We start from the raw sequence: 24,583 nt of genomic DNA, 5'->3' as shown, positions 1-24,583 counted from the left end.
AGCTTAAGTATAAAATTATCGAAATATCAATGTCTAGAGAATGTGTTACCTGGTCTATATTGTTGTTCATATCAAGGTTAAACTATTGTTATTGGACGATGTATCCTATGTTTACAACCGCGAAACCAGATAATGTTATTCAATTTAATAAAGCGCAATATTTCCCTACTTTTACAGGGAACCCGTACACAAATACTGCATAATATCGTGTCGATGTAAGAGGGCAAATGCGTATTGCCGCAGTAATATCAACAACTAGTGTGGTATTATCTAATAATCAGGCGATCGCGGCGGGCCTCTGTTTCCTGCTTGTGTTGGGTCCTGAGGCGGAGCCCGTGCAGGGCCGTACTGGAGACCCCGCGCGCTGCACCTCTATCGTCTCGGGTAAGTTTGATACAATGTAGCAATTTCTCTTTAATTCTCAATAACTACTGCAACGTTGCAACATTCGCGTGCAGACATCGCCTCCTCCTGCTTCATACAGCCGGCCCGCTGCACAGCTCGGCGAACAGGGTGATTTTACAGCGAATTCCCAAACATACCCCTGATCCAAGAGTATTCCAACATAAACTCATATTTAGCAGGGATAAAGATAGGCTACGCAATTGCATAAATTGGAGCGCGAACACTAAATATTAACAAATTGTGTGCATTGGCTTAAGTGAATGCGCTCTTACGGCAGAAATGCTAAGTGCTTACAGTCAGTTACTGTCAGATTTGTTCGTATTGCGTCTGTAAACGCACATATTAGAGCTAGGAAGCTAGCTAGCCACAGCTAACTTAATCTCGTCAAAAAGACGAATTAAATGCGTGCTGTGCGGTGAAACTTGTCCAATGTTTGCAGATAAAAGCATGTGCACGAGAGGGAATGTCGAGCGAGTTATTACAGCTTTACAAATGCGAGAAATAATCGCCGTGTCCTGCAGGTCCAGAGTGTCCATTCACGTCTCCGGTGCAGCTCTTCTGATGCGGGCTGCTCTCAAAATACGCGAAAACGAGTCTCTGACAGTAGAAGTGCTCGCTGATGTTTGTTAATGATGGTCTGAGTGCTCTTTGGGGAGACCGTTTTAGCCCCAACAAATATTAGTGGCGTCCCCGCCTACCTCGTCCTCATTTCGTGGTTTCGATTTGTTTAGATCGAGAATGTGACCGCGAACAGCACAGCGACTCGCCCAAAGTCTTGAAATTTGTTGCGCGCGAGTCTGTAAATCCTGATACTTGGCTCTCTTGTTTGTTTTCTGTCTGTGAGACGGTGTGAGGTGATGCGCGCGCTTTTCTCTCGACTTGTCTCGCGCTTACAGAGACAGTGCGCGAAAGTTCATCTTCTGCTTTCAAAGGATGTGAAAATGTGCACGTATTGAACCTGAATCGATCAGTTTAGTGTTTCAGTTTTCGAATGTATTTCAGCAGAGCAACTTAATGATGGGTTCATATTAATTTCATGCTTCATTCTTTGTTAAATTTGATATATGTTACGATAATGCCAAAAACTTGCTGACTTGTTTGTATGTTTCTTTTTTTATTGTATTTTTTGACACATGCCACTCACTAACCAAGGTTTACCTCGCAGCATTTGCTTTTACGTTGCAGTCTGCTTTTAATATTATTAGCATTTTTCTCAGCAGTGTGATTTATTTTCTTTAGATTGAAATGGATAGTATTTGAAACGGTTTACTTTTCATGATTTTTTTTCTGCTAATTATTCTGCTTTGTTTTCATTAGTCTGCATGGTCTAATTCAAATAAATTGACTAAATGACCTACATTTCATTACTTAGGAAGTATTTGCCTTTTAGTTCTTTGTAATGTTTGTGAGCATTCAGCCCTAATGTTTGTGCATTTTTATAAAAAAAAAAAAACAGTTGACATGGATGATGAAGATGGCAGGTGCTTGCTAGATGTAATTTGGTAAGTTCACTCTGTTGCACCAAAAATGATAGTTAACTTGCCCATCACTTCAAGTTTGTATGTTGGTTGTGCATAAACCCAGCTGAATAACATCTTTCTTGTTGTACAGTGACCCACAAGCACTCAATGATTTTCTTCATGGATCAGAAACACAAGTGAGTACAGAAATTGGGAAGAAAAAAATATCTGATTTTTGCAAGCTTCACTGATGGGCAAGGCAGAAATCCCACTTTGAACGTGTAACGCAGATACATCACAGAAAAACACTGAACACACTGAACTTCCTACTCCGGGTTATTTTTACATTTCTGCCCCTAAACCGGTTGTCCAGCTTATTGATCTTTTCTTTAGAACATAACTGCTCCTCTTAATTTCACTCCTGAATTTTTTCCTCTTCGGTTTATTCACATATATAACATACTAATCTAATTTTCCTGTCTTTTGACTCCTGTTTTCTTTCCTATTTGCTTGGCCTTTTAACCTTGTTATGCCTGTATTTTGTTCTGGTTAATTGGTGCACTGTCCTCACTTTGCTCTTCCTTGCTTTTCCTTCTTTGTCTGCCTATTTGCCCCTTATGCATCTGCTCCCTGATGCTTTAACACGTCTGTCTGTGTGCTGTGGTGATTTCTGCCTGTCCTATCCTGGGTATGTCTGTCTGTAGCTGGACACTGATGACCTTTTGGATGGCTCAAGTGACCCTTCCAGCTCGTTCTTCTCCAGCACTGGGGTGAGTAATATCCCCCATTTGTGCTGTCCTCCTGTCTCCATCCTTTTTTTGTAGGACGTGTTCCTCAGCCCTCAGATAAATTGCGCACCAGATCTGCATCTACAGTAGTCAGTCCCAGAGGCCTGTGACCATCCCAGATACACACCTGCCATTTTATTCCTTCATTCTTCTGAATGTGTGGCCAGGATGAATGGCTAACATTGGTATCTCTGTCTCTTCCAGGGCCATGTACCTGAGGTCCAGCCACAGGCTCAGCTGTCGACAAATGAGCCAGGCCTTCCAAGAGTCAGCGTTGATTTGGACTTCCTGGAAGATGACATCTTGGGGGGATCGCCTGGAGGAGACAACGGAAGCAATGGTGTTGGGACAAATCATGAGCCTTGTGACATTTTGAAGCAGAGCCTGGCAGAGGCTAACATCACAGAACAGAGCCTTCAAGAGGCAGATGCTGAGCTTGACCTCAGTCAATTTGGGCTAACTGGCCTTACGCAGGTGGTCCAACCTGATGCTGGCCTGTCTGGGGTGGGCATTGGAGGTCCAACTCAGATTTTTCCAAACCAAGGCACCCCTACTGCAACCTCTAATGCCACCCCAGACATGCTCAGCTCAGTCCTGGCACATCCAGGCCTGCAGCTACAACCCCAGGTCATGAACAAAGCTATCAGTGTCCAGCCATTCGTACAGCAAGTCGGGCTTGGAAATGTAACCCTTCAACCTATTTCGAGCCTTCAGGCCTTGCCGAATGGAAGTCAGTCTGGACCGTTGGGCATTGGACAAATTCAAGTTGTGGGCCAACCCACTGTAATGACTATAAATCCATCTGGGCAGCAGATTTTGACAAAAACCATGGGTGGCTATCAACTGCATCAACCTGGGCCTGAGGCAGCAAGCGCTGGAACGCAGGCTGGGCTTGGAGGCTCGGTTTTGAGTTCAGGAGGTGGACTTTTAATTCAAGGGGGCAAGGCTACTCTAGGGTCCCCTGCCTTAAATGGGCCGGCTGTCTGCTTAAGCAACACAAATACCAACAACAGCGCAACTACAATGGCCACTGCTGGTGGCATTGTGGGTTTTGGTAATGCCTCTTTGGGTGCAGGAATTGGATCTCAAACCCAGCCTCAAGGCCAAATTATGCAGAATGTCATCATCCAGCGAACGCCAACGCCTATACAGCCCAAACCTCCGCAAGGGGGTCCCATCCAACCCAAAGTCTTCAAGCAACACCAACAGCTTCCTGCTCCACATGCCTTGCCAAATGATACTAATAAGGCTCTGGGGGTGCAGCAAATCCCAGTATCAGCTGGTCAGAATGTAACGTTCCTCGGGAAGCCTGGCTCAAACGTAGTTTTGAGCACACAGGCCACGTCGCAGGGAACACAGTTTTCTCAAGCACTCTTTAAGCAACAGGGCCCCCAAACATCGGGCAAACCACTGTGCCACAGTGTTCACTTGTTAAACCAGCAGGGCAGCATTGTCATTCCCTCGCAAACTGTCCTGCAGGGCCAAAACCACCAGTTCCTGTTACCGGGGCTTCAGGCAGGAGGTCAGATCCTGACTCAGCATCCTGGGGGTCACATTATTACTAGTCAGGGGCCTGGGGGGCAGATAATCGCTAATCAGATCTTGACAGCCAATCAGAACATCAACCTGGGTCAGGTGTTGGCCTCACAGGGGCACCCTGGTGCCGCCCATATTCTCTCTGGACACATCCAGCTCCAGTCTGGTCAGATGGGTCAGCCCACACTGTTCCAAATGCCGGTGTCCTTGGCACAAACACAGACACAAGCCCATCCGGTAACGGGCCACGTACAAACGCTCATCCAGGGCATGCCGATACAGAATTCCCTGTCTGTGGAGAGCCTTAGCCCAGCAGTCAGTTTACAGACGTTGCAGCAATCTGGTGGCATCCCTAATAACGGTAGCAGCGGATCGACGGCCATGGCACCATGCCAGACAGGAGAAGGTATCACGGTTTTGGGCGGTTCTACGGACCCTGCTGCTCAACCAGCACAGACCCAACTGCAATCCTCAATTCTCACGGTTCAGACGACTCCACCAGTTTCAATAGCATCTTCGGTTCCTTCTTCTTCATCTCCATCCCCAACTATGGCCACATCCACACCCTCAATGGTGGGTTTGGGTCCTCAGGCCCAGCACAGCCCAGGAAAGGTGTTGTTCACATCACCTGGTTCCAGCATGATCCTTAGTCAGGAGTCTCTTCAAATGTTCCTGCAGCAGGTCAGTGTGCTCTCTTTAAACCTTATCTCTTGTTTTCAAACTGTGTATCTTTGCTAATAAGCTAACATAACAACATTTGATCCCCAAGCTGACCTCTGACCAGTTTGGATGATTGTTTTACCACTCACATTCCTGAACTGATAAATGTACCCATATTAGGACCGACAGCAGCAAGCAGGAAAAAACCCACCTGCAGCTGTGGGTGTACCTGCATCTGTTATCGTCAGCGGCAGCAGTTCTGGTCCCACCCCTTCAAGCCATGACAACTTGTTAGCTGAGACTCGGCAGAGGCAGAGTCCCAGCCCCTCCCTTGGCCCCGCCCACATGGCAACAGTGGTTAACAAGGTAGATGAGCTCAAGCTCCGTACTAAGCCCCACCCACTTGTTGCTGCCACTGCTGCGCATTGACCTCTGTCTCCCAGCAGAATTCTCCCAGAAATTCTCTGTCTTCCTACTGTCATTGCTCAGGCTTGGGTTCCTTTTTATTTCTCTTGTACTCATTCTCACTCTTGTTTTTGCCTGTTTTTTTAGTAGGTCTTTCTTTCTGCAATCTGCACTGTTATCCGTTTCTTTCATTGATACTATAATTATAGTGTAATGGGTTTATTTTGTCCATTAATCAGTACTATTATTGCACGCTATACCTTGCCCTCAATATTTATTTATTTCCAGCTGTTATTTGCATGAGTAGGAAGCTTCCACTCACTGGGATATGGGTTTTTGCAAATAACAGTGCAGTGCAGTTGTTGCTTTTCAAATGGTGTCACATGCAATAATGAAACTCTAGGGACTTTATTTTTCATTTGTGTGTTTGCATAATCTTCATGCATCTTCCCATATGGCTCTTCCTATTAGTTTCGCTTCTGTAAATCTTTGCCGCTCACTCTGTCCATTCATATTAACATTGTCTACTTACTACTTATGCTACCCTCATGTTCGGTAACTGCTGTCTTTATCCTCGATCAGTCCCCCCTCCCACCTCCACCCAGCATCCCCAAAATGAATTAAATTAATTCCTTTGAAGATCACTTTCAAAGATTTGATCTTGATCACTTGCTCGCTGCCCTGAATTACCTTTGCCCTCTACCAGCAAATCTGTTTTAGTTTAGATTTTTACTATTTTTATTTCTTGTCTGTTCTTTGTGAACCAATTTTTGTTGTTCTTTGCAAAAATTGTCCTCATGTCAGTTGTCTTAACCCCCCCCCCCCCCCCCCCTAAAAAAAAAAAAAATCTGTTAGAGGAATACCTTATGTACAGTTTAGATATTGTGTACATTTTAGTCTTTCAGCTGTTGTAGTCTTTATGAAAACTGTCTTTTTTCCCATTTTGAAGATATTTTTCCTTTCTATTATTTCTTGCTTTTGTATTATCCTACTTGTATTTATTGTTGCTTGTTGCTGTGTGGTGTTTTTTATTCCACCTACATTTTTGTGGAGTTTTTCTTTCTTTTTTTTTTTTTTGCACTTTATAGGTATGATTGCAAGTTAGTCATTGTTTTAGTGATGCACTGAAGTGAAATTCTTGGTTGAAACTGAAACTCAGATACTGTTTTGTTTTTCTTATTCTTTTGGTACCATTTGCATATATTAAAAATGATTGTGAACCTGAACTGTGCAACAGTAATATAAAGAAATTCTTGCTATTAATATTCTCATCATTAGGACATTAATGTATTAACTGACTAAAATTAAATGGAAAACACCCTGAAATATGAAGCCATTTAGTGTTACTTGATGTTCTGCCATTTCCTAAAATGAATAATTGAAAAATGTAGAATATATTCAGAAGCACCTCGAATTTGTGTATCTTTTTAAAGGGATAGTTCACCCCAAAATGAAAATTCTGTCATTAATTACTCATTCTCATGTCATTCCAAACCCGCAAAAACTTTCTTTGGAACAAAGGTTAGTAAGGACGTCGTTAAAATGTGCCATGTGACATCAGTGGATCAACCTTAATTTTATGAAGCTACAACAATTCTTTTTGTGCGCAAAGAAAGCAAAAATAACAATTTCATTCAACAATTTGTCTTCCATGTTAGTCTTTTTTTTTAATGCACAAAAAGTATTCCTATAGCTTCATAAAATTACATTTGAACCACTGATGTCATGTCAAGGACTATTTTAATGATATCCTTATTACCTTTCTGGGCCTTGAGCGTGTCAGTTGCCTTGCTGTCTATGCAGGGTCAGAAAGCTCTCAGATTTCATAAAAAATATCTTAATATTTATTCCGAAGAGAAACAAAGTTCTTATGGGTTTGGAATGACATGAGTGTAAGTAATTAATTGCAGAATTTGAATTTTGGGGTGAACTATCCCTTTAAGCCTTGTTTTGTCTTTTCTGCTGTTCTCATCTGCTTGTTGTATAGTGTCTCAGCTTCACTACTTGATATGTTTTTACAGACGTCCTGCCTTAATTCACTCAGTGATTGTAAACTGTTCTGGTTTGTGATGAGGTTATCCATCATCTAAAACTGATAAAGTCTTTCAGAGAAGTGAGGAAAAGTCTCAAACAAATACATTTGAAAATCCATATCTTCCTGAATACATCTCTCCTATTTTACACCGTGTTCCAAATTATAATGCACATGCCATTTTTGCCTGAATCAGTCAGTATGAATAAGGATTAATTTAATCCTCAACTATTATTTTAAAAATTATTACATGTGAAAGAATTGATAATGTTGCATGTACTGCATGGACAGATAATTTTTCCAAAAATAAACACAATTTAAAACAAAAAGCCTTTTTACAGTTCAAGTTACATATCAACATATGCATCCTTCTTGGAGATGACTTAACAATACTCTCATCCATTTAACTTCTAAGTCCATACATAGTTTCTGGCAGTATTTCATTTGAAGATGCCAGTATTGCCTCCCAGAGCTGTTGTCTGGGGGTATACTGCTGCACAGCCTCATAGATCTTCACTTTAAGGATGCTCCAAAGGTTCTCAATAGGATTGAGGTCAGAGGAGGATGGTGGCAACACCATTATTTTTTCTCTTTTTATGCCCATAGCAATCAAGGAATCAGAAGTGTTTTTGTCAGCATGGAATGGTGCATTATCTTGCATGAAAATCATATTTTGGAAGGCACGATTCTTCTTTCTATACCATAGCACAAAATGGTTTATTAGGAACATATCGTGCAGAGGTCATTTTAACACTTCAGGGACCCTAAAGGGACCTACCATTTCACTTCCCAATATTCCAGGCCAAATCATCACTCCACCACCTCCTTGCTGATGTCTTATTCTTGTTGGAACAGGTTGGCCATTCACCAACCATCCAGAACTCCATCAATAATTTTGGACTGTCATGCATAGCACGGCATTCATCGTTGAATAGAACTGTTTGAAAATTAGTCTTTATGTAATCCTGAGGCCATTGCAAACTTTACTCTTAGGGGTGGTCGAAATGCAGCTTTATGCACAAATGCCAGCCTCTGAAGGATCCTGCATCGAGATGTTCTTGGGACATCAGAGACGCCAGCAGCTTTAAATACCTGTTTGCTGCTCAACAGTGGCTGCCCTTTTAATAACAATTTGTCTGACCTTTCTTAATAAGCCTTTATTTGCACAATTCTTCTGTGCTTTTAATTACTCTCAAATCTTTTGACAGTTTGATAATCTCTTTTTCAGTTTTTGCGATATATCAATTTTTTTCATGCTTTTTGTAAGACATTGCACTAATTGGCACCTTTCATCTTCAGAAAGATCTTTCTTCCTCCCTGTATTGCATGAGAACTGTGACTTGCTTAATAATGTGGCACATCCTCTTTAAGTAGGTTTCCCTTTAACTAAGTTCACCTGACTGATCACCAACTAATTAACTAACCTTTCTAAGATTGATACCAGTAATCTTAAAACATGAGAAATAAAAAACACAAACTTTCTTTGAAAAAAATTAAAACCTGAATATTTATTTTAATGAAATCCTGCTGACATGTTACTTGCATAATCATTTGGAACATGGTGTATGTCGATTTTTTTTTTTTCTGTGCCGAATTGAAGTTCAAATGTCAGTATTGCAAAATGTTAGATTGATAAGGTGTTTTTCACTTTAATAGTGCTGTTGAAATGATTTTATTGAAAAAAAATTTATTGTATTGTTAAGGTGTCATTTTCTGTTGGTTAAATTTCAGTGCATCCCTAAAAATACATTTTCCAAAAAATGATGAATTGTAAATATGAACTGGCTGATTAACCAAACATCCATTGACCATTTTCTCTCTTCCTCCTCCTCTTTTTTTTTTATGCTGTCTAGGTTCCGTCGGCAGCACATTCACAGTCTATAAAGATCCAAAGCGCCTCCCCATCTCAGCCTGTGGTCACCCCTGCACCAACACCCACCCTGACTGACAGTCCTCAACCTGCCCAAGCTTCTCCCATAACCATCGGGCAGCAGATCCAGTCTCCTCACCAGCACCAACAGTCTCGGCCTCCATCACAGCCGCAGCCTCCGTCTCAGGCACAGACTCCCTCACGCTCCTGCACGCCGTCCTCTCTACCGTCTCTCTTTATCATACACAATCAGATCGGAGGTTCTCCACAGCCAGCTCCTCCACCTCAACAGCAGCAGCAGCCTCAGCAAGTACAAGTGCAGCTCCAGCCTCAAGTTCTTCCTCAGACTCAGCCTACTGCCCTGCAGACAGACATACCTCCTTCCTCCTGTTCACCGAAGCCTCCGCAGCCACTTCCTGCACAGTTCCAGTTCCAGGCTGCTGTGAGCTCTCCTCCAGCTGCAGTGGTGAAACAGCAGGTGACGGTGGTGCCGGGGCTGACTGCAGAACAGCAGCATCACCTTCAACTGGTCAGTGCGCAGCTGCAGACTATGTCATCCATCACACAGCCCTCTCCTCAGCAAAAGCAGCTTTTGGAAAAACTTCACCAGGTATTACGTCATCTTCTTAGCCTTTATATTGTGTTCTAACTGATTGTGAAATAACAAAGTTTGCACTAAAATGAAAATTCCTGACCAAATCAGCCATATGCACATTTTGGATGGTTAATTCACCGTTATATAGAGCAGAGCTTAATAGGTGCGACTGTGGGCAAGACTACTTACTATGAAAAGAAAATAGGTAATAGGTAAGAGCTCCTGCTCTTACAAATCTCCATAATTGTTTTTTTTTTCTTCATGTGTACTCTACTAAAATTATTGTATGTGTGCTTGTGATTTATACAGGTCCAACAAAACATTCTTCTCCAGGCTAAGCAGCAAGCTCAGGCACAAGCCCAGGCCTCTCAGCAACAGGCCATCAACCAGTTCAACAAAATGCCAGATCAGCATTCAGTCCAAGCTGCAACTTCAACGACAAGTGGCACCAACCAAGCACCAGTCCAGTCCCTTCTGCAGCAGAAGTCTGTGCTTGTCAAGTCCTCTACTACAGGTGGGAATCCCATATGTATATTCTTTAGATGTTCACTTTCAAACATTGCTATGTTTATAGTGTGTTGTCTTCACCTTAGGTGCAAATGACACTCAAGTATTTTCTGCTGGGACTACAGTGAACCAGGGAATCACAACTCAAAACCTTGCGCAGGCTGTTCAGGTGAGAGAAATATAGTTGTTGTTGTTTTTTTTACTGTAGTTTACAGCTGGATAATTTACCTTTGTAGTAAAGATATTGCAGAATTATCATTACTAAATTTTTAACACTCTCTTGACTCTGGTTTGCAGGCAAAGCCAGGAGTCATAAATTCAGTTGGTGGTCTGACTCTGAGTAAAGGAGGTTTGCAGATACAGGTTTTAGGCACTGCACTCTCTCAAATGCCCGCACCTCCACCACCTGCTCTTCAAACACAGGTAAGATTCATAATAACATTACATAAGACTTTTAGAGAGAACTGGATTATGTCTTATTTGTGGTAATCTTTTATTATCTCTTGTCTTTTCTCAGACTTCCACATTAAAAAGGCCTTTTAGTATGGAACCAAGCAAAGAAGCTAGGTAATATATACATATATAAATAGCTTAAATTGGCAATGTTATTAGTTAAAACCAAGAATAAGCCTATAAATTATGAGAAAGTGGCATTTAAGGGATTAGTACTCTAAAACTGTTTGCCAGCCATTTACCACAAATCATTAAGTATGCATCATGCAAGATTTGAAGCCATTTATTTGAACTGCTAGTTGGTTTGCACTAGGCCTAATATTTTTTATTTTTTTATAAGATGAGCAGTTTTCCCACTCACATGCTTGTATATCTGTAGAATGCTGGAACAGCTGCGAAAACAGCAAGGCTCGGTTCTCCATCCTGACTACAGCTCTCCTTTCCACTCATTTGAGGATACACTTCATCGACTGCTGCCGTACCACTTGTACCAAGGCATGGCTTCATCCCCGGAAGACTACTGCAAAGGTAAATGCTCATAACTCTTTGGGAACACTCTTTTACGGTCCTATAGTGTAGTTGTGTGGCACCCCCTTTATGGCTCCTGTGTAACTCTTGCTTTACGTTTCTCTGCCCAGTGGATGATGAATTTGAGAATGCCTCATGCCATCTCTTGAAGCGCACGCAAGCAATGGTGGATAAATATCGTCACTTGCTTTTTGAGGAGTCAAAGGTATCATTTAAATCTCACCCACTTGACCCCTTTTGGAACTTAATGAGCCTTCAATTCATTGGCATCTTCTGTGTTTGCTACCTTGAGCAGAGGCTGGGTCCCTCTGCAGAGATGGTTATGATTGACCGGATGTTCATTCAGGAGGAGAAGGTTGCTCTTAGTCAGGACAGGGTTCTGGCCAAGGAGAAACCAGGTAATGACTAAGGTTCAATACAAGTTAAAGTTGTCATGAAACTACTTCATGACCACTGTGACAGTAACTTGACCAATAGCTTGTAAATTCTAAATGGGATCAAACAGTGTGTTTTCTGATGGTGTGATATTTAATCACTTTCATCTATTACTCTTTGCAGAAGAATTTGTGGCCAATTCCTGTTTGCTGGACACCAGTGCTGTGAGACCTGTACAGGTGGAGCTGAGTTCTGTACGAACCGCATCAGCAGCAGCAACAGCAGGCGCAGGTCAACCTGTGGCAGTCACACCTTCTCCTGCTGCAGCTGTTGCCCCTGCTCCAACCCCAACCTCTGGACCTACTCCAGCTGCTGCCCCGACACCTGCTTCTACCCCTGCCCTCTTCCCTCCTACCAAGCTGGTGATCAAACAAGGTGGAGGGGGAGCATCGGTATCCTGGTCCACCAGCTCCACCCCTACACTTGCTCCCGTGGTCCGGCCATGTGCAGAGCCAGTCACGCCAAGTGCCTCCTTCAGCCGCACTCCATCCTCCCGTCCTGCTGATGACGACGATGATGTTGCGATTCCCCAGCGGACCAGCAAACCGCCCATCAAGACCTACGAGGCACGCCAGCGTATAGGTTTGAAGCTGAAGATCAAACAGGAGGCCGGACTTAGTAAGGTGGTTCACAACACTGCTTTAGATCCAGTCCACTCCCACTCCCAATCCCAACTCACTCCACAACCACCGCCCCTTGAGCAGCCGCAGAAAGTCAAGCCCACCCATGTAACCCCACCCACCACAGTCATTAGAACTCCTCCCCCAACGTCTTACCCCACCCCCTCTTCCACTGTCACTACAGTAACCACACAGACAGGCTCCGCCCCCAGTAGCGCAACTTCCTCAAGTGGACCTACACCTTCATTTTCCTCCTCCTGGTCTTCATCGTCCCCTTCCACATCTACGGCTCAGATGAACGGCACTCTGGAACACCACGAGGTAGGTGGAGTTAAACGGAACCCAGTTTCCACAGCAACTCCTCCACTTACCACTTGTCGCCTCCCGCTTCGAAAGACATACCGTGAGAACATTAGTCCACGTCGCAGGCCAGGAGTACCAGGAGGAGGTGGAGACCCATTGCCCATTGTACCAGCAGGACCCCCTATTACTTATTCCCCCCAGCCACAAGGTTCTTCCCCTCAACCTGAACGGACTGTGATAGCCAGCGTGAAACTAGAGAGGCAGGGCGGACATGGGCAGTCTCACTCCCATGTAGAGTCACAGAGCCTTGCAGCAGTAGAGGATGTCCTCTACCGTGGCATCAAAAATGCATACCAACATCACCGAGATTTCTCAGACAAAGAGGATGAGGACAAGGCAGAGGAAGGTGGTGGTTTGGGACGGTTGAGGGGCATAGGGAGCAAAAATCGAGAGGGTGGAAGGGGTACCTTTAGGATGGATCAGCATGCCCCTGGTCCACCTTCTCCTGGTGAGTCTTCCTGCACAAGAGACTTCACACTTCCTGCCAAACGCTGTAAGTCCGACTCTCCGGATATGGACAATGCAAGTTTCTCCAGCGGCAGCCCGCCGCCTGACGACTCTTTGAATGAGCACCTGCAGTGTGCCATAGACAGTATACTGAACCTCCAACAGGGCCATGGACATGGAGGCTCAGGGAAAGGGGCATTAGCGAGGGTTCATGGGGAGAGCCTGCCTAATCAGCACCAAACCCATCCTTCCTACAGACAGTCCATGCCTCCCCTCTCCACGCCATCCTCATCCACCCCCATGTCCCAGCATCCACAGGTAGGGGGCCGAGGACAAAATGGAAATTTGGTTTCACAGACGCACAGTAGATAACAACCCTTTGGGTTGACTGAAAGACTGAAAAGCAGGATGTCAATGGACAGGGGAAGCAAACGGAGACACTTTTTCCCATGATCAGCTGTGTTTGCTTTTTGTCTGTGGTTTGTGCTGATGAAATGTGTTCTTTTGGTTTACATATGGCCCTTTAAGTGTACTTTCTAGAGTATAAAAAGTGCACTTTGATATGATTTTCAAAATTTGTCCCTCTGGGTTTTTTTCCCCCTAGGTTCGAATCTGGGATGGTTCCTTTGTCAGTTTCCCAATTTAAGATTTCTCTCAACTTGTGAGAAACAAAAATATATGACCATTCTGTTAATAAATAATGTTTATAATTACTGTGACGTATGCGGATTGCAGGAACTTTTTAAGTGATATCATGAAAACTGTCATATCAAATAGTAGTTCATTTGGTTATTTTGGAGAATTCGTTTTGAAGAGACTAATGGATCAGTTCTCCCTTTGTTTAAAATGGTCCTGCTTTGCCATGGAATTCAGTTTTTGGGAACTGGTGATCACTGTGTAGAGGTTCATTAATTCATAGTAGTATAGTGCTGTCTCCCCAAAAACAAGAAATCTCTGGTTTTGCTTTTCCAGCTAGAGGAATTAACAATGAAGCATTCACAAACAGAAAAGTCACCATAACTGTAGAAAATCTCTTGACCTTTAAAAGCATTCCAGTATCAAGAGCACATTTACAAATCAAACATACACAGCACAGCAAATGTGGTCACCCTTTTAATAAAAAATGTTTTTATATGATTTTCCTGGGAAGGAAAAGTGAAAAATTTGAAAAGTTTTTGCATCCCCGAGTGTGAAAAGTTCCCAGACACAAAGCCTCCTTTAGTCTATGCCTTTTTTGTTGTTGTTGTTGTTGTTTGTTTTTTGTAAGCGTATGTTCAGACACTTTTACACATTTATGATCAAATCACTGAATGATCTTCAAACCGTTCAGAAGCAAACACAGCAAAAGCAATGGCATGGAAAAAAAGAACAATAATGTTGTAAAGAAAAAAAAATAGAAATGTAAGAACTTGAAGTATAGTACTACAGATTAATTTTGTATTGTATTTATTGTGTATAATGACACTTTTTAAAAAAAAACTGTACATTTAGTAAAACTGTAAATTAAACCTTGCTTCTTTTATGAAACAATCACACTTGTTTCTCTTTGCCATTTGACTTGTTTTATCGATTTATTTTTAAGGCTGACAGCAGTAAGAGGTTTAACTTCATTGTTTATATGTATTGATCTTACTGGCCAGTAGGGGGCATTGCTTAATCGGGTCAGAGAGGCGCACCAGAGCACAATATAGATGATCTGCCAAGTCTCTCAAAGGTGGTCTGTCACGTCAAGAGTCACGTGAACATCTGCTCTGCAAACAGATCTCTTAGATCAAACAAAAGCCAACAAAATCATAATGGAATACATCGCCCCATGGTGCAGCGTCTGCTGAAAGACAAGTACCACCACACCCTCATGTTTGCAGGCAGTACTTTATGTAAATGAAGGACTCTCCCTATAAAACGCTTGACTCCACCTTAGCATGTTGATGCGCCCCCCTCACTCCCTGTCCCCACTTTGGTTTAAACCCATTGTCATCACTCGCCTAAAACCAACCAGACGTTCAGGGCTCTCCTCTGCTTCTGTGTCAGGCAGAGTTTGAAGAAGAGGTGCAGAGAGAAACGTAGGCAGGGAAAGAGGCAGTACTTGCATGCATGCTTATAGCTGATTTTGCTGGAAGAGTCAGAAGCACAGGCAGATCAGATTAAGACCTCTCATCTGAAATACATGAAATAACTGAGAAGAACCATCACTTAAAACATCTGACTTGGTAGTACTTGTTTGCCTTGGATAAAGATTCTTCTTCTAAGGCACATCTTCGTGTGTAGAAACACCTCCGCAAAAAAAGAAAGTGTGGTTAACCTAAGATTCAGCATTCTCCAGGTAAGAAGACAAGTCTTGGACATTTTGGAGTGTACCTTCGCTTTGTGTTTTACACTCTAAAATTCTTTTTCAGATTAAATGTATTTTCAGATTAAAGTTCAGAACGGTGGATGCATGAATCAATAAACTAAAGAGAAAAAAAGGACTAAACAAGGGAGCCAATGCCTTTGGCTTTTCCTCTGATTATTGGCACACACTGTTCTCATTTTGTAATACTTCTGGAAATTAACTGAAGCTTAAGGCTTCTCCAAAAGAATTCAACTGTCTGTGTTGCAATTGTGGTGAAGAATGCCACAGGGCATTTTGGGTCAAGGCATGTGAGTCTTACATAAAAGTCAAATCCAAACCATTATCCTTTTGCAAAGACAGCTGTGCAAAAGTTGAACTTTTATTGCAACATAACTAGTCTCTTTTTAGTTGATGAGAAAGGCTCTAAGGTTGGCAACCTTGACATGAGAAACACGCCTCTCTGGAGTGCATTTACTTATGCACAACCTCCATTTTGATTCAGAATAAATCCTCTTGTTAAGCATGATGCCTTAGTTGCAAGTGTTTAGAATCCACTGTGAGCCAAATGCTCATTGGAGGAATTACTGCAAAATCATGTCAAGATTCAAGAAAAACTACTGAATGTGCTTGAATTTGACACATTGCTGGTGTATTCAGCCCTTTACACACCGTAATCCTTCACTAATTCAACTTTCCACTGTAAACTGCTGCTGGAAAACATGGTTCACCCTTTTCAATATACGGAAATAAGTAATGAATGTGTGCTTGTGGACCCAGAGTTCGGGTGGGTGTGCGTAAGTGTTTCCAAAATGAGCACCAACTTTTTCCAGGGACATGCATGGACAATGCACTCTACTTTCCCTCTAGGCTGAAAATGTCTCTTTAGATTCTTTATTTGAAGGTAAATGGAAAAGCTAGGCATTTTAATGGGAGCAAGTCCTGTTAACCAAGAAATAAATGAAATATACAGCTAAAACCTCCAGCAAATACTGTATAAAATATAACCAGCAACTATTAAACCTTACATTTACCCTTTTAATGTTTTTCAGGCAAAAAAAAGTCACTTACTAAAACAGAAGAAACCTGGGAGTTAAACGTTATATAACATTGTATAATACTGTTTTATAACTCCAGCAAGCATCCCTTAAACACTGTAAACCTTCAAGGCAGAACATTTGGGTACATTATATAAATACTGGAAGCGAGAGAAGAGTCTTCACAGTCATCCCAGAGGACACGTAAACAGTGCAAAACAGCCATAAATTAACTGCAAAGGAAACTCTGAATACTCCCGCAAGTCGAAGATGTCACGCTGGGGACGCAAGAATGTCAAGAAGGCCCCTGAGGTGATCAGGACAGTGACAGAGGGCCTGAAGTCACTCTATCGAAAGAAACTCCTGCCCCTGGAGCAATACTACTGCTTCGATGACTTCCACTCACCGAGTCTGGAAGACGCCGACTTTGACAACAAACCCATGGTGCTAGTGGTTGGGCAGTACTCCACAGGAAAGACTACCTTCATCAAGTAAGACTCTAAATAAGTCAGTTTACTAGGGCTTTTCTGAGGCTATTAATGGGGTTAAAGTAATCTTTGACAGAAGCTAAAACTATGGTGTCTATGTGGTTATGGCCCTGGATAATGGTATTAGTCCACTCATGGTTTAGGATCTTGGGAGCTCACTATGTGTGATGTCTATTTATCTTCTGTCTATCTAACATTGGTTTGAACTCAGTATTAAATTCAAGGGTTGGTTTTAGGTTATTTACCAAATGGAAATACATTTAGCTGAACTTAAATCCAACTGTTCCTCAGCGGTTTGTTTGTTCTAGCAGATGACAGAATAAAAACTACACGGTTATTAAAAACGATCATGTCAACACTCTAACCTTAGCTTGTTCTGTCAACACAGGTATCTGCTGGAACAGGATGTTCCAGGGAGTCGTATAGGGCCAGAGCCCACCACCGACAACTTCACTGCTATCATGCATGGAGATGTGGAGGGACTTATTCCTGGAAACGCCCTCATAGTGGATCCCAACAAACCCTTCCGCAAGCTCAACCCCTTCGGAAACACTTTCCTCAACAGGTGAATAGAGTCATACAGGCAGATGTTACACTGAGCCGCTATGTATGACATGACATGACAAATGAGGGTGGGTTGTTTGGAAGAATGTGTCGACTGATCTGTCTTACTCTGGGCATGCAGGGAAGATAACAGAGAAACAGTGTGTTAGTTTTTGCTAAGGAATTTCAAGAGTCCGTGCCAAATTTCTTAGGTAAGAGGGACTTTCCTTATTTGTGGAAAACTTGTGGAAGGGAGAGATTACAAGAGAGGGCAATGAGCGGTTAAAGAGTGTACCTTGTTTCAAAGTTGTAATTTAAATAATCAAATATTTATGAGTTTTAAAGTTTCTGAAGAAAGGATGTTTGCATTTCCTGAAGATAATGTTATTTCTGAAGATTCAGAAGATTCCACCAATTGACATGAGTGGTTGCAAGCGCATTGGTGTGAGGTTGCCAAGGTGTTTTTCAGCTTGATGCTATGCAGTTGCAAGCATGTTCTGTGAGATTGCTTACTAACATTATGATGTAGAAAGAGAACATCATGATTTAAGGTAGCATTCATGTAGCACAAATTAAATGGAATGCACCAAAGTCTAACAGATCTCAATTTTATGTCATTTGGTGTAATAACTAAGTTAAAAGTAATAACATATTTTCATTACACTTTGAACACATTTGAGTGGATACATGTCAATCAAAAAAAAAAAAAAAAGTAAATATTTTATAAATATGTATCAATACATTTTTTGGGAATCATAAAACATGACACTTCAAAATGTGCCTTGCCATGAAAAGTTAAAATTATCTTATGATATACAGTCATGAGGATCTGCTGGGGTCTCATTGATGTAATTTGCTAATTTATGTTTTATTTTCTGCATGTTGGTCAAACCACATGGGTTTTTCAAATATTAAAAAACAATGAAGCAGTTTTGCTAAAATATTTAATATAGAAATAAAAAATAAAAAATTGTCTTACTAATTTAACAAAAATATATATTGTTCTAATATTTATTGATCAATATTAATTTGGTTAAAGAAGTGGTAGATGGAGCAATGTCAGGGATTAAAATACCAAGCAGTAGCCAAACAGTGGGAGGAAAGTAAGCTTTAGTTCAAGTCCAGGTCATCTGAATACATCAGTCCTCTCATTAACCTTGCTAAGAAAGTTTCAACATAATTAGCTTGTAGTTGGTCTGTCAACACCAGAGGAGGTGCTGTCTTGAGTGCCAGGGAGTCTTAATCAGATACAGTTTTGCTATGATCTCTTTGGTTTTATTTTTGCAAACATGTTTTGAGAACTTCTTTTCTCCTACTTCCTGCCCAGGAAAGCAGTCCAGGAAGAGAACATGTTTTTCTATGCCACAGATCATTAGTGGCAAGTATTGTTTGATTTTGGCAGTGCTGTTCATTTTCCCTCAGGAAGCCCTGTGTGTTTCAAGCACCACTTCCACACAATGGGTCGGCCTGGGAGGAGTGACGCTAGAAGTCTGCTTCTTAGATCACACACAACAGTGGGTTAGGAGTAATGGCTCATGAGAATGGCCAGAGCTGGGGGGGGGGTTGATTTTAACTAAAGAGTTCCTGAATGTTTGATAATTGTGCTGTGCCCTTTTAAGGAATCAAATCGCAACTGGGTGACTGCAGCTTATAACAGCAGAAAAATCATAGACAAAACATGAAATGCATCAAAATACATCAACATGAAGTTTTTCCTTGACTTACCCATTCAATGAACTTATGAAAGTTTGGTTCCATCACTAAATGAAATACAAAATCTGATTAAACTTCATCTCTGTCTCTGACAGGTTCCAGTGTGCTCAGATGCCCAACCAGGTCCTGGAGAGCATCAGCATAATTGACACCCCAGGCATTCTCTCTGGAGCCAAACAGAGAGTTAGTCGAGGTAAGCAGACTGGGAAAGTAAAGAGTGGGGTCTGAGGGTATTTTATGCCAAATTTCAATTCATTTCCCATTTGAAACTTAACTTCATTTAAGCTGGTATACATTGTCTCTTTAATTCTGTGTAGGAATTAGGTACTAACTGGCATAAATAAAACAGATAATACTAATCTGAGACATGTTTCAGAGTAAACAGCAGATGATCAGTCTATAGTCTCTCCTACAGAAATCATCATTGGGTAATCTTAGTTTATCAGTGTTTCGCCTTTCTGGTAGATGTCTGCTTTTCCTCACATATTTTCCAAGCACAGAATCGGAAAGTGAGCCATTAAGGTGTGAGAGGGAGAGGAAAGGAAAGGAATGTGAAGGCATGACATGGTGGGACGTAGGAATATCTGGAGGATTCAACTGTTCTCATAACTGTTTTAGCTTATAATGTCCACAAAAAAATGTGCACATCATCATTAAGAAGATTGTTAAAGAGCTAAAAGGATCTCAAAATTGTATAATAGTTTCAATAGAGCACAACAGTTGGGTTCCAGAATTACAGTCCACAGAACAGGAGTAGCTCCAATCCTAATCAAAAACACCTGAAACAGCTAATTAAGGTGTTCAGGATTGCTTAAAAATAACAGGCAGCTATGTTGGAGTAAATCTGTAACTGAGGCTACAGCCAGAGCTTTCCTTATCCGATCTTTTTTTTCCTCATCACAAAAAATATCTGTGTCTACACAAAACCACAAAACCGACAAAAAAGGAGTATACATGCCAAACCAGTATGTGGCGCTGTAATTCTGCCACAGAGATACACTAAAAATGGAGAAGAAGACTTGGACTATGCGCACTTGGACCTTGTGCGCGGTATACAAACGAATATGGAACAAAACATTCATTAATCTGTCAATGATAGTTAATAAAAAGACAATCCTTCAGTGTTTGTTCATGTTTTGGTTTTTGTTATGTAATATAGCGGTGTCTGACTAGGGGCGAGACGTGGTCTGATGATGTCAGCGTTTCAGAAAATATATGGATTCGCTCTCTAGACGAAAACGTATGGCCGTTTTCAGATTTATCCACTCTGGGACCAGGTTTCAAAAAATCTAGGTTTCACTCTCCCAAAATGCCGGATCTGTGTGGACGAAACACAAATATGATACAAAATGTATGCATATACAGTGAAAGGTATCTCTGTGTGGACGGGGCCTGAAGTATGCAGGAAGATAGCACTCCAGGAGTAGGGTTGGCTTCCCGTTACAAACCTTTCAAGTCAGGCCTACGATGAGCTCCAGGGTTGTAAAGGTTCTCTAACCCTGCTCCTGGAAATCTACCATCCTGCAGACTTTAGTTCCAAACCTGCTCCAACACACCTGCCAGCAATTATCAAGTATACCTAAACACCTTGATTAGCATGTTCAGGTATGTTTGATTGGGGTTGAAGTCAAACAAATCTGTAGGACAGTAGCAGAGATATTTAGTGAGTGGCTGACGTGTAGCCAAGTATGGTATCCCACACATCTAAATGCACACACACAGCAGTAGTGAAAACACTCACTGCAATCCATTTTTGCTGTGGTGCCCGGGAAGCAACCAGGCATTCAGTGCCTTGTTCAAGGGCACCTCATTTGTGGATAATGAGGGTGGAAAAGAAGGCTGGTCGTTCACTCCCCTCACCTACATTTATGCCAGTACTGAGACTCGAACCTGTGACCTTTGGATTAGAAGTCCGACTCTCTAACTATTAGGCCACAACAGAACTCTGTTGTACAGCAATAGTGCATACTTCTCTAGAATTCACAGACCAGTGTGACTTTAAACTGAAAAGAGTCCCGCCAATTAGAGAAGTCAATGCTAAAATGGAAACAAGCGAAGTTACCATTCTCTTTTGTTTCTGTATCTACCTCTTCCTTCATTTTGTAGGATATGACTTCCCAGCAGTTCTCCGCTGGTTTGCTGAACGTGTGGACCGGATCATCCTTCTCTTTGATGCCCACAAGTTAGAGATCTCAGATGAATTCTCAGAGGCTATCGGGGCCCTCAAGGGGAATGAAGACAAACTCCGTGTTGTGCTGAACAAGGCTGATATGATTGACACCCAGCAGCTCATGCGGGTGTATGGAGCTTTAATGTGGTCTCTGGGGAAAGTGTTCGGTACTCCTGAGGTTCTGAGAGTGTACATTGGGTCCTTCTGGTCTGAACCTCTTATGGTGTCCGACAACCGCAAGCTGTTTGAGTTAGAGGAGGAAGATCTGTTTGCTGATATCCAGAATCTGCCACGCAATGCAGCCCTACGCAAACTTAATGACTTGGTCAAGAGGGCACGTCTTGTGAGGGTAAGTCAGTATGTCAATAATGACCACTGTGATGTCAGAAGTTAACACTTCTGCATGAATGCAAACTCACCCAAGGGTTAGTCATCATTTACCTGCATGTCATTCCAAACCTGTATGACTTTCTTCTTTCACAAAAGAAGATATTTTGAATAATATTTCAGTGTTTTGTGTCTATACGATGAATGTCAATAGAGTCTACGTGTGCTTCACTCACAGGTGCATGCCCATATCATCAGTTACTTGAAGCAAGAGATGCCGTCTGTCTTCAGGAAGGACAATAAGAAGAAGAACCTGATCTACCAACTCCCGGTCATCTTCTCCAAGATTCAGCTACAGCATCATATATCTCCTGGAGACTTCCCTGATTGTACCAAGATGCAGGTTAGTGCAACCACCTGGTCCTTGTTTTGAAGTTAAAATACCAATTTTCTTGCATGATGTAGTCTTTAATGACTTTTCTTAGGAGCAACTAATGGTACATGACTTCACCAAGTTCAAAGCCCTGAAGCCTAACCTGATGGCTATGCTGGATGAGTTGTTGTCTTCCGACATTGCCAAACTCATGCCCCTTCTTAGGCAGGAAGAAATAGAGGCTGGAGTCCAACTTGGGGTCCAAGGTGGGGCCTTCTTGGGAACCCGTGCCGGACCCTTTGTGGAAGGTGACCCTTTTGGTGAGACTGCGGATGAAAATGGTGAAGTGGGAGGGGAAGATGAGGAATGGGTGGTGACAAAGGACAAGCCAAAGTATGATGAGATCTTCTACAACCTAGCACCGAATGAAGGCAAACTAAGTGGCACCAAAGCCAAAGATTGGATGGTGAGCACACGGCTGCCCAACTCTGTGCTGGGCCGCATCTGGAAGCTCTCGGATGTGGATCGCGATGGCATGCTGGATGATGAGGAGTTTGCCCTGGCCAGCCACCTGATTGAAGTGAAACTGGAGGGTCACGGGCTGCCCCCTGAGCTGCCTGCCCGTCTCGTACCACCATCCAAGCGTCGGCAAAAAGGCTCTGATGCTTAGACAATGCGCCTACATGGTTTCCACTGATCCTTGTCTGCACTTCCTGCATATTGTCTAGCTCCACAGCAGCTGCAGTGCATCTCCATTCACTGTATTTTCGTGCCATTTTGTACATTGGTTATTTTGTAACAGGCAATTAATGTCTTTGTATTTTTGGTTCAAATACAACAGTTCAAAGATTTCCAGCTGGAAGCCAAAGAGCAATGTGATAAACCAAAGACTGGTCTCAGTCATTTGAAAGGAATGTTGCATCTGTCACCATTCTTTTCCTGATGGTAATATCATATGACATCACATCCAAAAATGCTACACGCATGACTTATAATGGCTCCTGAACTAATGGATAGCAAACAAACTCTTGTAGATAAGACATTTTAGTCAATTTTCATCATTTATTGTAGAAATCTGTAGACTTGGCTTTACACACTTTCCATGTGGCTTTTAATGTAGTCAGCTAAATCAGAATGTGAAGTCAAGCACTTAAAACTCTCAAACTCCTTTGACAGTAGACCAGAGGAGGCAAGTGAAAACCTTTCTGAGACTTTGTTTTGGAACATATAAATCAGTTTACTAGCATGTTGTTGTCTTTGCTTTTAAAATAAAAATGAGACATTCTTTATATGTGATCAGTTTTATATATATATATATTAAGAATGAGCTCATTGCATACTATGAATGAATGACATATACACACACACATATATATATATATATATATATATATATATATATATATAAACAATGTCATACACGTTAAAGCAAAAAATTTAAATAATAATAATTTGATGGAGATTTCTTACTGACTACTGTAAACAGTTCCACTGTCTGCTTCAGATGACCATTGTTTTCACAGTAAATATATTGAGCTGAATAAAGATCCTTGTACCTTTTTGGTTTGAAAATAAATTTTTACAAAAAGAACTGCACTGTAAAATAGGGCTGGGTTTTGTACACAAAAAGTACACAATTAGATTCGATTCTAATTCACAAGCTTGCGATTCGATTTGATTACCAATTACAATTCAGTATAGATTATTTTGAATTTAAGACCGATTTGCATGTCAGGACCACCGCGGGCCTCCAGCAGGGTTTTCCCTGGCTTTGTCCTGCCTTTCAATACTTCAATACGATACAGTACATACCAAATATTATCAAGAAAAAAAAAGTCAGTTGGTACTACATTACTATAATGTTGAAGCTTAAAATTGACTGATTTGTTAAAATTACACTTAATGAAGTTTTGAAAATAATAAAGTTACAGTTATACTATTTCTACTTAAATTAGTTTTTAATGTAATGGTGGCTGTCATTAGAACTTGATGGATTCATTTATACATAAATTAAACATTGAAGAACATTACGAATATGTTATCTGGTGCATATATTTAGCAAAATGCCCTTCTCTACAGTTTATTTTTCTATCTGACCAATATGTTTATTGTCACCGAATATTTTTTATGAGGTAAATGTGACGTTGCGCGGAGGAAACACTGATTGAGCGATTACAAGAGACATGATAGGGATTGTAAAGTTGTACTCTTTCTTTTAACTTACCTTCGGATGTTTAGTTATGATTATTTTGTGCTTAAACTGGTATTAATGTGGAGGAAATTATTAGTTCACGTGCTCTTCTACGTACTGCCACGACTGTTGAACTGAGGCTACAGCGATCTGCAAACATTAAAGAGCACCAAAACGCCATTTATAGTCCACCTTTTTCTTGTCATAAAAGAGGGCCATTTGTAAATTCTATGGGTCTGGCTTCCGGTCTCAATTGCATCCACTGTGTCCACTGTGTCCACTGTCCAGCTATTTTTAGCTGAACTAAA

The 24,583-nt window shown here is 41.7% G+C and overlaps 2 protein-coding genes across 9 annotated transcripts; both read left to right on the top strand.

Moving 5' to 3' along the window:
- The first annotated feature begins 202 nt into the window (after positions 1–202).
- Positions 203–14,634, top strand: LOC132155883 (BRD4-interacting chromatin-remodeling complex-associated protein-like). 6 transcript variants are annotated; one of them, XM_059564635.1, is made up of 15 exons: positions 203–384; positions 1,862–1,907; positions 2,017–2,062; positions 2,570–2,635; positions 2,858–4,870; positions 5,030–5,215; positions 9,140–9,766; positions 10,061–10,265; positions 10,345–10,427; positions 10,556–10,681; positions 10,776–10,825; positions 11,091–11,239; positions 11,350–11,444; positions 11,532–11,637; positions 11,798–14,634. In XM_059564635.1, the coding sequence occupies exons 1-15, from the start codon at positions 228–230 to the stop codon at positions 13,474–13,476; spliced, it is 5,634 nt and encodes a 1,877-aa protein (XP_059420618.1). In that variant the 5' UTR covers positions 203–227; the 3' UTR covers positions 13,477–14,634. The 6 variants fall into 6 exon arrangements, with proteins under 6 accessions (XP_059420618.1, XP_059420622.1, XP_059420620.1 ...); XM_059564636.1 differs by having other exon boundaries at positions 207–384; positions 11,535–11,637; XM_059564638.1 differs by lacking the exon at positions 203–384 and adding an exon at positions 423–513.
- A 654-nt stretch (positions 14,635–15,288) lies between these two features.
- Positions 15,289–23,375, top strand: LOC132155882 (EH domain-containing protein 2-like). Of its 3 annotated transcripts, none has more exons than XM_059564632.1 (7): positions 15,289–15,427; positions 16,486–16,961; positions 17,347–17,523; positions 19,310–19,407; positions 21,321–21,733; positions 21,950–22,114; positions 22,197–23,375. In XM_059564632.1, exons 2-7 carry the CDS (start codon positions 16,741–16,743, stop codon positions 22,752–22,754), a joined length of 1,632 nt encoding a protein of 543 aa, XP_059420615.1. In that variant the 5' UTR covers positions 15,289–15,427; positions 16,486–16,740; the 3' UTR covers positions 22,755–23,375. The 3 variants fall into 3 exon arrangements, with proteins under 3 accessions (XP_059420615.1, XP_059420616.1, XP_059420617.1); XM_059564633.1 differs by having other exon boundaries at positions 15,307–15,439; positions 16,497–16,961; XM_059564634.1 differs by lacking the exons at positions 15,289–15,427; positions 16,486–16,961; positions 17,347–17,523 and adding an exon at positions 18,844–19,015.
- Positions 23,376–24,583: the final 1,208 nt, after the last annotated feature.

This window comes from Carassius carassius, chromosome 13 (assembly GCF_963082965.1).
Source record: "Carassius carassius chromosome 13, fCarCar2.1, whole genome shotgun sequence".
Lineage (NCBI taxonomy): Eukaryota > Metazoa > Chordata > Actinopteri > Cypriniformes > Cyprinidae > Carassius > Carassius carassius.
This window is presented reverse-complemented; position numbering and strand designations above follow the sequence as displayed.

Bases quoted from the DNA above. Each gene is read 5' to 3' on its own strand.
- LOC132155883 (XM_059564635.1), top strand. From the start codon at position 228: ATGCGTATTGCCGCAGTAATATCAACAACTAGTGTGGTATTATCTAAT. The intron at 385-1,861 runs GTAAGTTTGATA...AAAAAAAAACAG, and splicing joins CTGCACCTCTATCGTCTCGG to TTGACATGGATGATGAAGAT. The intron at 5,216-9,139 runs GTAGATGAGCTC...TATGCTGTCTAG, and splicing joins TGGCAACAGTGGTTAACAAG to GTTCCGTCGGCAGCACATTC.
- LOC132155882 (XM_059564632.1), top strand. From the start codon at position 16,741: ATGTCACGCTGGGGACGCAAGAATGTCAAGAAGGCCCCTGAGGTGATC. The intron at 21,734-21,949 runs GTAAGTCAGTAT...CTTCACTCACAG, and splicing joins AGAGGGCACGTCTTGTGAGG to GTGCATGCCCATATCATCAG. The intron at 22,115-22,196 runs GTTAGTGCAACC...GACTTTTCTTAG, and splicing joins CTGATTGTACCAAGATGCAG to GAGCAACTAATGGTACATGA.